The sequence below is a fragment of the Amblyomma mixtum genome, chromosome 6 (assembly GCF_055824585.1).
Source record: "Amblyomma mixtum isolate Tamu chromosome 6, ASM5582458v1, whole genome shotgun sequence".
Taxonomy (NCBI): Eukaryota; Metazoa; Arthropoda; class Arachnida; order Ixodida; family Ixodidae; genus Amblyomma; species Amblyomma mixtum.
Genome location: NC_143017.1, coordinates 66,407,144 through 66,420,677, shown reverse-complemented (window position 1 = coordinate 66,420,677; position 13,534 = coordinate 66,407,144). Strand labels below are relative to the sequence as shown.

General features: G+C 48.8%; 1 protein-coding gene across 1 annotated transcript in view; it reads right to left on the bottom strand.

Annotated features, from left to right (window-relative positions):
- Window positions 1-2,520: 2,520 nt before the first annotated feature.
- The window catches only part of eve (homeobox protein even-skipped), a 34,997-nt gene continuing 23,983 nt past the window's right edge, over window positions 2,521-13,534 (bottom strand). Inside the window, exons 2-3 of the mRNA XM_089550446.1 lie at window positions 7,244-7,461; window positions 2,521-4,289 (exon numbers count right to left, since the gene is read on the bottom strand). Of these exons, the coding sequence (XP_089406572.1) occupies window positions 3,741-4,289; window positions 7,244-7,461 (767 nt within the window). The 3' untranslated portion in view covers window positions 2,521-3,740. The remainder of the gene's footprint in view (window positions 4,290-7,243; window positions 7,462-13,534) is intronic.

Genomic DNA, 13,534 nt, shown 5'->3' with positions numbered 1-13,534 from the left:
CGCCAATTTCGCGGTCGTGTGCAGACCGCGAGCCGACGCATCCAGTCGGCGGGACTTCCACCGGGACGACCCCTCACCCTTTCCTCCCATAACGACAGCCCATTTCGAAACAAACACGCCGCTTCTGACCGTGGGTGCCGGGACTTCCGAGGGGAGGGGGGGGGGGGGGGGATTTTTTGAGCTCTGAAGCTGTCCCACGAAATTGTGCGGCGTGTTTGACTCAAAGGATTTCACCTGAGTCGTCGCTACGAGCGCGGTGTTGAAATATGTCGGCGCTTCCTTGACAGTGATGCCGCGCTTGGAAAAGAAAACGTGAGAAGGCTGGTTTCTGGGAGGCAAAAAAAAAAAAAAGCCTAAAATTGCGCTTAGAGCTTCCTTGCTTCCCTGCTTATCTTTTTTTTTTTCTCGTTTTGCACGCTGTGTTGTCAGCACTTAACCTTTTTGCTCCAACAAAAAGGACAGGTACAGAAAGGGTCTCCGGTCACGGTAGTAATGAAAATGCGCTTTAAGGTAAGCGAGAAATTACGACCTAGACAAAGGTTTAAGATAAGGCGCCGCTTGCGAAAAAAAAAGTAAGGTAGTCTTCCGGGAGCCCTTTTAAGTAGTTTTGAATACCTGCGATTGTGTTTCCAGAGGGCCTCAAGACTAGAAGCACGAACCGCTCATACCTGGAGAGACCAAACAGAAAGCTTGCAGACTTTGAACGAAACGCACAAACGTCCGCACAAAACAGACATGCACCTGAGAGGCGTTCCTGTCGAGGCTACTGTCTTTCACAAGCTTGCAGTTCTTGCATTTTAAGAAATTTTAGGGTTTTCACTGCGTCTTTGCAACTAGCCAGCTTTAACCTTACTTTATAACAGATGAGACGACCCAATAACTCCTCACGGTCAATGTGGTGCATTGAGCTATTTGTGTCATCATTTGCTTTCAGCTATGCAATGCTCACGGTACGCGATATCATGTCGCGTACGCTATGTACCCCTTCGAGTGTCAAAACTGAGCCAGCGTGTAGCAGTTTATCCTTATAACGCATGAACAGAGAGTAGATATCCTTTCTGTCAGAAGCCTCATTCCCAACGCCCAGTATAGTCGAAGGGACGGTAATGTAAGAGAAGGGGGCAGCTGCGTTGTGAGGTCTGTCAGTGTATTATCTTGTCTACCCCTTTTAAAACAAAATCCACATTATGGTGAAATATTGATTTGCTTTCGGCAACTTACTTTTTTCCTCTGAAGTTACTTGACCATATTTGTAAGTGCTGCAGCTGCTTCGTAGTTGCTTTGCAGGCACGACTTTGTACACAGAAAAATCGCAGTCACCGCCATTCGCGTGGTATCTCCACTTTTGCACACGACTGCACAGTTGATATGACTATTCGCGCCTGGATTTCACGGAAAGTAAGTTACATGATAGCACCATAAAAAAAAAAAACTTACCTTATAAAATGGAACATCATCGTCTGCTGCTTTCTTTTTCCGATGTTTCGCCTTACTGTCCCTTGAAAGTCAAGGCTCAAAACGACACATTTAAGAACGTAGAGCGAAGTTGACATGTTACAATGTGTTCAGGTATATCTACTTGCACGTACGCAGAACTATAGCATTGCAGAAGCGTAGTACATAAAACGAAATCCATTCACATGCTGTGTACTGTCGGAATCAAAAGAAACGCGATAACACGAGAGCGTGGTCTTCGGAGCACTCGTACAGGTTCCCCCCTCACTGCAGATGGCCGCAAAACACAAAAAAGTACCACGTGGTACGCCCGCTTGCGCGCCACGATTGCAGTGCTCTCAAACGTTCCACGCACAACCTAACAGATCATTTAGCCGCACGTGCTCTTTAAAGGTGACAGGGCATCGACGCAGACGCTGACTGCGAGATATACGCCAACGCAAGCGATAAGGATTGCGTCTGCTTGTCGCTGTCATGAACCACCGCGAGGGGATCATACCGCTGGTGTAATTCGCACAGCCAGCACCTACGTCGATGCCCTGTAATCTTTTAAGCCACAGCACGTCTGGCTAAATGATCTGTTCTGCTTTAGACTGAACGTTCGAGAGCACTGCAATCGCGGTGCGCAAGCGGGCATGTCACGTGGTATTTTTTTTTTTTTTTGTATTTCGCGGGCATCTGCAGTCAGCGGAAAATATCTAATACTTAACAGATGGAAAGTTCAAAACTTCAATCGGATGTTGTGCGGGTAGTTCTACAACTTTCTGATTGTAATTTCTGCCTAACTTAGTTGCTTGCGAAGTTGGTTAATTGATCTTCACTAATTACGGAATTAAGCATAATATGAAAAAACTGTGACTTGCTCTACACAACAGCCAGCGACATGCATTTGCGCACGTCGTCTTAGAATGCCTCGGCTTATTTTTAACTCCTGGCTAAAGTTAGCGGGGGCACCCTGTATATAGCGCACTGCCGATCTGATTTACTGCTGGTAGCAGAAGCTTTCAAACAAGCAAGGGATTCCACACCAGGCACGTACAATGCACTGATTTTACTGCAAGTTGGAACCAGGCTTCCACAGGCAGGCGCCAAGGTGGCAAAAAGTCTACTATAACTGTCCTTTCGCGCACTTCACGAATTGTCCTCTGATTCTGTGCGCTCATCTTGTCTTTGGAAGTGCGGCGAACAGTTCACACCGGATACAGGTGTAAGAACCAGAGGCGATGTCAGTGCGCGTGGAGTGGCGTTCGGCGTAAAGTCAGCGCACAGCATGCGCTCACGTTGCACACGCTCAAATCACTGTTCCGTTTCGTCCACATACTGAGAAGATTGCACATGTCGCGCAGGGCTTGCTGAGCGTCGCTCCAGAAACCATGACTGCCTCACTTCACTGAGTGGCCCACTTTGTATGGAAAACTTGTCCGAGAGCGTTGCGTGGAAGAGCGTGGAAGAGCATTTCGTGTCGAGTGACCTGCATATTCATCTGACAGACACGGGAAGCTCGACGTATCAGGATTAATGCTTTTTGAGAACAATACTGCATTTCTGAGCGCGCTCTGCAAGGACTGAGATTCCTGACGGAAAAGGAGTTTTGCGTCAGTTTTGCGTTTCTTTCGGTATTAAGATACGCTCAAGGTGTCACATCTTCCCTAGTTCTCATAAATAGATGTGCGCAACATCTGGAATAATGAGTGGCTAAGCTAAGGCAAGGCGATCTTCGGCGCTTCGCTCTCAAGATGTGGGTCGGGCCGCTGGAATTAGCGCCGGGGCCAATGCATATGTCCATTAGGAAGCTTTGTTTCAACCGGAAGCTAACAGAAGAAACCCCAAGATGAATAATATTGAGGGTATCAACTTCCGTTCACAGGGTAAGTTCGCCCACATTCGTGACATGACGAGCCACGGAAATCGGTGCAGCGTCCAGAGGTGGCGTAAGATCTTGCGCAAGTCCACTCTGTTTTTCCGGTATACCTGCACCGGTGCCTTCAAGCGGCTCTCATTTTCCGCAAGCGAGAGTGCAGGCCGCGTTCAGCCCGCACTACCTCGATGCTGACTGCCTCGCAGATTGCACGCAGGCACATCTGGCACCGGTCTTCTGCATTGTGTCCCGTTTGCGACCCAAGCAAACCACCAGTCAGCACAGCAATCTGCGACTGCCAGTCCTCAATCCAGCCAACGGCCCGCCGTCAGAGCGTCACAGCACGCATTCGTTCACCGTCCGTCCGGCGTTCTCCAAGACGTGCCATCGCGATCACCGTAGTTCGGCCAGCGGCAGCGGTGACGAGTCAGGCCTTCTCGGAGTCCGTCTTGAATGGCCGGAACAGGCTCGGCTTCACGGCGGAAGTCTCCGTCGTGGCTGTCGTCAAGGTGATCGGTTCGGGAGCCGCGATGACCCGAGACGGCGGAGACCGGCCAGACGTCGTCGTCGCGGTCGTCGTCGTCGGAGGTGGCTGTTGGTTGGGCGGCAGCGGCGTGCCGGGGTACGGTATGTAGGGGCAGGCGCATGGAGTCGCCGCCGCAGCGGGCGACGAGGCCGTCACGGTGTCGGCGGGCGACCGGGGGAACGGGGCGCCGGGCGCTCCCAGCTGCATACTCGGCGACGGGGGCCTGGGCGGGCCCGCGGTGTACGGGTGGTAGCGTCCCAGCGGAGACAGCGCTGCTGCCGCGGCCGTGTAGTAGGGGAAGGGGAGGGCGTACGGGTAGCCCGCGGCGCCGGAGGCCGCGGCTGCGGCGGCAGCGTTCAGCATGTAGGCGGCAAAGTGCGGGTCTGCGTACGGCCACGCCAGAGCCATGCGTTGCCGTTTGTCCTTCATGCGCCTGTTCTGGAACCACACCTGTGAAAGAAAAAGAGAGTTGAGCGATAATTCAAGTGTTCCAGAAATGTTGAAATGAACGGCGGCGCAACAAGGACACTAACACGAGAGGGGACACCACATGCGCACACTACCAACTGTCATGCACCAACATCATCATGCACCAACTCGCCCCTCAGGCTATGCTTTTGAAGTTCCAGAAATTTTTTCATCAGTAATTCTGAAAAGTGAACGCTAGATGAACATCAGAAGAGCTTGGTTGCAATGCAATCAAACAGCACGTTTTCGAGGCAAGAAGGCAATGGCAGTGAGAGAGAACGGATATCTCGAGTTCTCTGGTCTGCTTTTTAGTATGCTGCGAAATAAATTGTATGTTACTCAGTACGATGAACCAACTTGCGGGTGCGATTACTCTCAACATCTTTTGCGTATACAATGCGCGGCAATGAGAAAATATCTGAGACTACCAGTGCACTATACCGGAATGCGCAAGACGAATGGAAAGGGACTGCGACCAAGGAATGCAGAATTAGCCGGGAATAAGCGAATTACATCAACCACACACGCAACCCTAGATTTCGGTTATTGTAGTGTTCGCCGATGCTAAGAAAACACGACATCGCCGCAACATGCTTTCGACAATACGCAATTCGGATTTGTGGTTTATTCAAGTACAAGTGACGACGAAAGGGAAATGAGATGAAACTACAAAAGAAAAGTTTCCAAAGTGCTCGTATTTTCTTGAAATATGGGGACTGTACAAAATGCTATTTCGATCTCGTAAATGAAATGAAATCTACTAGAGCCAATTTAAGGCAAGGTTCACCTGTTCTACGAGAAAAGGACCCCACACTATGTGGCACCAATTCAGTTCACTAAATGGCACTAGTCGACAGCGCATTTTCTCGTGTGCGTCACGCCGTCTTTTATATTGACTAAGCGAAAAACTAAAATATCTTGCCTCAGTTTACAGTTAATCTCTCCGTCGTATCACTAGGACTGAAAGGTTCCAAGAAAAAAAAAAATTGGTATGCGCCCAAATTTCTAGATGTGTCCCTAATCCTCAATCTCTGCACTGAAAAGTTCTTTACTACTCTTACAAAGACTGAAGTTAGCTCTGAAGCGTGCACAGCCATCTGAGGTGTCAAGAATTGCAAGAGAAATTCCGTACAGCATCTCTCTGCCACGAAAAGTTGGCCCAAATTCTCTAGAATATAGTTTTTCAGGGTTCTTATTGTCGTTAGGAAGTCGTAAAAGTCCCAGCTTGCACCCTGACGCACGCAGAAATATCTTCATCGGCTACAGCTCGCCGTAAGTACTCCCGGTGGAAAACAAGACGGGGACACAAGCTATACAGTGCTGGTGTATGACGTATACTGCTTTGGCTCAGCACCAAGATGACACACACCCGTAAATCAACTCCGTCGCAAAGGAGAGAACCATGATCGGTTGGTGTTCGTTTTTAGCCCTGTAAGTGCGCTGACTCGAGTGTTTTCGGCTGGCCTCTAAAATAGCTCCAGCCCAAGACAGTGCGAAAAAAACAGGAAACACCTTATACAAACACATTCTCGAAGCTTTTGCCGCACGCTTAACTTATCAGCTAAGTACAGTGCCATTGCGGACTTTAAGCACGCTTTTCGGTTAGAAAGCCGACAGAAACACGCAGTCCTATCAAAACGATGTTCGTGCAAAGTGATGTCAGAGAAAGGTGGGTGGGGTGAAAAGGAAAACTTGGAAAAGGTATCGACAAAACAGCTTTCTTCGACGTCGCATATATTAACTGCTGACACAAGGAAAAAAAAAGTGAATAACTTAAAAGACATGTTCTGGCGTCCACGGATGAAATAACTGGGCAAAGTGCGCGACGCCAAGGAACCTATAGCCTCCTTACCAAGGTATCAAGTCTCATCTGTTCCCATGTTGTCTCCTGGATAAGTTGTCTGAGTGATTACCTTGTTTAAATTCGGACCGATCACGCCACTCTTACCCACTCTGCCCTCAGATCGCATTCTCTGTAAGATATCTCAGAATTGTTCCCCTCGAATGAGAATATGTGAGAAGGTAAAGTACAGTTGTTGTTTTTTTTTTTTTTTGGGGGGGGGGGGGGGGTTGCAAATTGTACAGAGACAAGAGATGACGGAAATCGGGTAGGGCAGATTTGGCTACCTCTACATATATCAAAAGCATTGTAGAGATCGGCCAGGGTGGCAGCCTAGTGGAGCAAAGTCTAATGCTCATTCACACTTGCGGTTAAGAATATGGAGTCCCGCGGCAGAGTGTTTATTCCGGAAACTATGAGTTGCTTCGTCGAGAGCACGCGTTATGTTCCCTACAAGAAAAAAAGCAGAGAAAATTCTTTGTGCGTCACTTGTACTCGTTCGTATGCACGTCTGCGACTCAGTCTGACTACAGGAATGAAAGTTCCACTCTTCACGAATAATCGGGGTGGCAGGTTGTTTTTCTAATTCACACAGCGGACAGTGGACACCTCAATATCCTGATGGATGGTCAGGGAAGAAGTTTGCCAGAGGTAATACCAAGCCCCATACAAACAATTTAATAAATTTCAACAAAAATTAAATTTATCTTTAAATAACCCCGGCCTCGGTGGTTGCACTTCGCTACCGGAGAAGTGCAGAAATGCCCTTGTGATGTGAGGAGCCCATGGTGGTCAAAATTAATCCGTAAAACTTCTCCACTACGGCGTATCTCATATCCCATGAGTAGCCTTGGGACGCTAAACCTCACACACCATACCATGCCAAAAAATAACCTTACTGAGAAGAAAGGCACGAAAGGGAACGACCAAAGGATTGGTCACGATACTTGTACCATGGTCTAAGAAATCACATGCTGGCACATGTTGCTTTTGCCCCGTAAACGAGGCAGCAGCATTGCCAGAGATTGTGCAACTATCCGACAGATTGGGCGAATGATACATAAGATTTATGTGCTACTGTGTAAGTCGGGTATACCTTGATGGTGCTTTCGGGAAGGTTGAGTGTGGCCGCCAGCTCGCATCTCCGGGGCCTGGACACGTAGTTCTCGCGGCAGAACTCCTTCTCGAGCCGTGCCAGCTGCTCGCGTGTGAAGGCCGTCCGGTAGCGGCGGATCCCGCTGGCGTCCTGCGCAGCCGCCGCTGCCGCAGCCGCCGCCAGCGCGGGCTCCGTGCCCCCACCGCCGCCGCCGCCTCCTGAGGACCGGATCGAACGTATAAGGTCCAGGACGGGAGGGGCAGAAGGGGAAAGATAGAACAAAAAAGGCCAATTAATTCCCAGGATAGTCATCCAGAATGATCTTCCGCAAGAAGCAGGAGAACCAGAAATTGCGGCAATGTTACATCAGTAACAGCCGTTTACATGAACTTTACATGAACAAGGGAAAATTAGCGTAGTATGCGTAACAAGTGCGTGGTAGGCGTAGGTCATCAACATGCTCCTCCAGGAACTGTACTGCCCAATTGCAAATGTATTGATTGATTGATTGATTGATTGATTGATTGATTGATTGATTGATTGATTGATTGATTGATTGATTGAAGCCCCACGAATTATGGAATGAGCACGAAGCGAGGGTTTCACCGATCGACGAGACACACGGACCACCAGGCTACGTTGCCGAATGAACCCGAAGCTCAGAGCCTAAGTGCTCTGAATAAATGGATCGTGATATACGTTCCGCTGCCGTACAGAAGCATTAAGATAAACTCTCACGCCTCTAACTCCGAGCGTACGCTTTCTTTAGCCGCGGATGTCGCCACCGCCCGATGCTGCTCCATCCCGTCCGCAGCATCGAAGCCCCAACTTGACGCCGCGACACAGGCAAACAAACACGCCGCCGAAGTGCGTGGCTAGCTATCACGTCCGCGTTAGCTATAGCCGTGCACTCTGCGCCGTCGAGGTTGAGGGGCCGAAGGGAAAAGTGCGCTTAATTGCCGCCCAGACGGGGCCCGCTCCCGCCACTGGGACACGGCGGCGCGGAACGGCGGGGCTTTATTTAGACACCGGACCCCAGCGAGCGGCGGCGGCGAGGCCCGAAAACCGTGCCGCGGGTCCTCAGCGAAAGATTTATCAGGCTTTGACGCCCGGACTCACTCCTCCCCCGCGCCCCCCTTTTGGCGACGCGCACTTATACGCGTCTGTGTGCATAGACGCGCGTACATATATAAGCGCACTCTAGAGAGCCACGGGCGACAGCAACGGCGGTGGTGGGGCGCTGTCGTCGTGCGACTCCAAATGGCTGTTGTCGCATCCTGACAGTGTCCAGGCGCGAGCTTTCGCCGTGCATACAGAAGGAGCAGCCAAGATAGCCTTTTGACACGAGAGGTTTTTGTGTGGCGCGGGGAACACGCAGATGCTGCTGCTTTTACCATTCAGCAGCCCATGTTCGTCTTCCAATGCACGTTCGATTTCGTGATGCAGTGAAATATAACCTTCATGGTGCTAGCACCTACGTAGAGCTGATACACATGGGGCTGCTTTTCTCAGCTTAGGACCAAAGTCAGGCCTGGATCACATGGATCCATGGGTAAGGCCCTGATAACGTTTATCAGGGCTGGATAATGGACCACAAAGTTAGGCTGGATCCATTGGTAGAGCTTGGATCATGTGGACAAGGTCTGGATCATAGATCACGCAGTCAGGCCTGGATCACGTGGATGCGTGGGTAAGGCTTGGATAACGTGGATCAGGCCTGGACCGTTAACAACATAGTCAGGCGTTGATCACATACCTGGATCCCCTGACGATATTAGAGTAGTCTTCGAGAGCGCCCATTCACCGTGTTATGTCTAGCAAGGAAGCGCAGAAGTCTTAGTTCCTTAAAGATTACGCGGACACCGACCACTCCAGGTTCCCCTGCATCGTAACATGCATACTGTCATCGCTGCACAGTGCACTGGCGCCGGTCTCCCTGATCTAACCTACTAAGCCGTGCTCCTATACGGCTTCAATACGAACGACAGATACCCAAGGGGCAAGCAGTGAACTGTGTGCCCTGAATACACGCACGCGTGTAAATTTTACGCCATAAGTCAGGCACGAGGTTTGTTTGAAGCCTTGAACTAACAGCGCCGCGGCCATATCAGATGTGCGTTCTTTTTTTCTCTTTCGTCATATTCTCAGCTGTAAAGTGAACTGTATATGAAAAAGAAACCAGGCTGTTCCTTCCGGCTGCCGGCACAGCAGACCATAACCAGCGCAGTTCTGCGCTTTGGGGTTTACACGAATATATAAACGAAGTCTTCCGAAAATGTGCCGGCAATAACAAGGAGTGGCTTTATTACATTGTAGAAAGTTTTTCTTTCTTGAACTTAGTATGTAAGATGGGAAGTTTTGAAAAGCTTTTAATGCAGGAATGCATTTAACGGCTGCATCTGCACTTCTCTCTTTCTCCGCAGGTTTTTGTTAATCCGTCTACACCATGAGAAAACTCGAGAAAATAGAACATACTTGAGAACGTACATGTTTGAGCGGGATTCGAACCCACACCGGCTACTGCAGCAACAGATACCTCCAATACCTTTGCTGTCAGCTGGCACGAAGGTCTTAAAAACAAATGCAAAGGGCGCTTGCTCATGAAACAGTTAGCTTGGAATTAATGCGACAATAACAACAACATTGTTGCTAAATCATCATCATAATCATCATCATCAGCCTGACTACACCCACTGCAGGGCAAAGGCCTCTCCCATGTCTCTCCAATTAACCCTGTCCTTTGTCAGTTGCCGCCACTGTATCCCCGCAAAACTTCTTATCTCATCCGCACACCTAACTTTCTGCCGTCCCCTGCTACGTTTGCTTTCTCTTGGAATCCACTCCGTTACCCTTAAGGACCAGCGGTTATCTTGCCTTCGCATTACATGCCCTGCCCAAGCCCATTTCTTCCTCTTGATTTCAACTAAGATGTCATTAACCCGCGTTTGTTCCCTCACCCACTCCGCCCTCTTCCGATCTCTTAACGTTACACCTATCATTTTCCTTTCCATAGCTCGCTGCGTTGTTCTTAAAGGTGCACTGAAGAGGAATCTGAACTCGTCTTTTTGCCGCTGGAACTCAATCTACACGTTCCGAGCATTCTTAGAAACTTCGATTTATTGCCCTGTGTGGCTGACTTTCCTAATTAAATCGAATTAACGTCCGGCTCCCGCCTTTTTTTTTTTAATTCTCCCTCGTACGGTGGGTGGAGTCGACCAACGCGTGGCGTGCCTTGCAGCCAGCTCCGTGGAGGCTTTGCTTTCGCTTTATTTTGTTTTTTAGGTTTCCGTGAATAAATAGTTTCATTCGCAGATAATATAGCCGCAAAATAAGCCCGCAGAAATAAAAATACGCGCGGACTATTTGCTTCTACGGACTACTACGTATTACTCCGCCGATGGCAGAGCCGCAAGCCGCCGCGGGACTGGCTGAAAGGCACTCCACGCGTTGGTCGACTCCGCCCACCGTACGAGGGAGAATTAAAAAAAAAGGCGGGAGCCCGACGTTAATTCGATTTAATTAGGAAAATCAGCCACACAGGCCATAAATCGAAGTTTCTAAGGATGCTCGGAACGTGCAGATTGAGTTCCCGCGGCAAAAAGACGAGTTCAGATTCCTCTTCAGTGCACCTTTAACTTAAGCTGAACCCTCTTTGTTAGCCTCCACGTTTCTGCCCCATAGGTGAGTACCGGTAGGATACAGCTGTTGTATACTTTTCTCTTCAGGGATATTGGTAAGCTACCATTCATGATCTGAGAGAACCTGCCATATGCGCTCGACCCCATTCTTATTCTTCTAGTTATTTCCCTCTCATGATCCGGATCTGCGGTCACTACCTGCCCTAAGTAGACATATTCTCTTACTATTTCCAGCACCTCGCTACCAATAGACCGATTTCACAAGCAGTTGCGCTACGCCACCGCCGCCGCGATGCACTCTGGGAGTTGTGGTACTCCGGCCGGCGGCCGCGTCGGCGCGGTGCGTGGCGCACGCGCGAGAAGCAGCCCTGTTTGCGTCGCCACACGGTGTTTCTCTGCGTGAATGCTGTATTTGCGGGACAAGTGCGTTCACCTGAGGAGTGTCGTGAGCTCCGATAACTGTGCGAAGCAGAGCGCCCCGATTTTCCGTTTTCTAGAAGAGAAAAAGTAGCCAAGACATTGCGTAGAAGCTGTTCACGAGAGGCAGCAGAAGAAGAGCTGTTCAGTACATTTAGCCGTAGTGTCCCTGTTGATCAGTGGACAATGACAAATGGCAAATTTTCAAGTTCTGAACTGTATTAAATGCCTTTTACGCGGCTCTCAGCTTTGAGGCAGTCCCTTAAATTGTTAAAACGATGGCAATCGGATTTGCCTTCGTGCTGCGTCGTCAAGCCTTCTTTACAGCGATTTCTGCCCGGTGCAAGGTTGTAAGGGAACAAGTGTGCTAAGATATATTGTTATATTCAAGAATCTACAATGTTAGCTTGATGCACGTATTCACTCCTGATGTCTCGAGCTCCCATACTAGCGATAATGCTTTCTCTATTTCACGGAATGAGAAAGCGATGCTATAAAACTGTCGAAATGTGGAATAATTTCCAACGTGTTGTTGCTCACTGGTCGTTGAGTATACATGATATTCCTGTAACAGCCACATGCCATTTATGCCGGGATATCACCCACATTTTGTCCGTTGTTTTGGATAAAAAAGGCCATCTAGTGTTTACCCATCAGTCAACCTGTTCAGACTCGTACTACGAAAATAGCGAAAGTGAGTCGTACGGGAGACGCCCTGGCAGAAGATGATATTAACCTAAATAAAAAAGTAATTAGTGTATCAATAATCAGAATAAAACTATTCGTCACGAAATTAAAATCCCCTAAACCCTAATTAGGCGTACTCAAAAGCTCCCCGATTGGCTACTCCTTTTCTCATTTTGTACTGAACACAAGCATTTGTCACATCTCCATTTAGAAAAACGGCATAGCTCGCTCGAATCGCTCACCTTTCCTGCTGGTGACCCGCCGAGCACGTCGTGAATACATGTATGTGTTTACGTGAATAAGAAAAAAAAAAACAATCGCATGGCCGGTTTTGATCAAAGGCTATGATGAAAAAATAAAGGCAACAAACGCTGTGTGACACGTCTATAGCGAATGCCTAGATGAATACAGCGAATACTGAAACAGCAAAATGAGGTGGCAAGAAATGTAAATACTGTCTGAAGACGTTAATTAAATCGCGTGCATCACTATGCGCTCAAATGTTCTGCTGACAAAATTAACGAAAGCGGCAGTCAAGCGCGTTTTTATCGCCACCTGCAGCATTTTCCAAAGCAAGGTTCGAAGAACAAACGCAGCGTCGCCACCGCGGCCACTCCACTTCATGCGGCAACTGACCACCCTCTCTGCGCTGCTCCTACCACGATTAGCATTGCACCCCTCGAAACTCCGCCGTGGAGCCTCTGTTTCCTTTATAGAGCTCAACACAATAAACGAAACGGCGGAAAGCTACTGCGGCCGGGTATAATGCCAGTCAAGGCGCAAAGTAATGTAGGCTTTCGTGCAGACGACGCCACGAAGGACTACAGCCAAGATGGCGGCTGGCTACTTCCGGTAAACGCGCGCATGCGCAGTAGGCTTTGTGAAATCGGTCTATTGCGAACTGCTGTTCCCTTACTAGGCTGTTGAACATTACTCTGGTTTTCTGCATGTTAATTCTTAGCCCCACCGTTCTGCTCTGCCTGTCTAACTGATTGTTCATAATTTGCAGTTCTTGTCCTGAGTGGCTTAGCAAGGCAATGTCATCAGCGAATCGCAAATTACTCAGGTATTCTCCATTAACTCTTATCCCCAACTGTTCCCATTCCAGTCCCCGGAATACCTCCTGTAAGCAGGCAGTGAAGAGCATTGGCGAGATCGTGTCTCCCTGCCTGACACCTTTCCGTATTGGAATTTTATTGCTGACTTTATGGAGAACTATAGTAGCTGTGCAATCGTTATAAATATCTTCCAATATTTTCACATAACACTCTTCTACACACTGATTCCGCTAAAAAATGTTGCTAAAAACTGGCGCTAAATTCGTACACAACGAAGGACAAGAAAGAAAGCAAAGCTTTACATAAAGGACACCACACGAGCGAGGAATTTTATGAGTTTTTGTGGACATAATATCCTCACGATATGACCAGAGACTCCTTGAAAATGTCGCGGTTTTTTTATCCTTTTGGAACGCGTAGGTTGTATTTCTTTGAGTGCAGAAAAGGTCACTTTAGTAACAACTTTCCTTGTGTTGTCACTTGTGTATGGA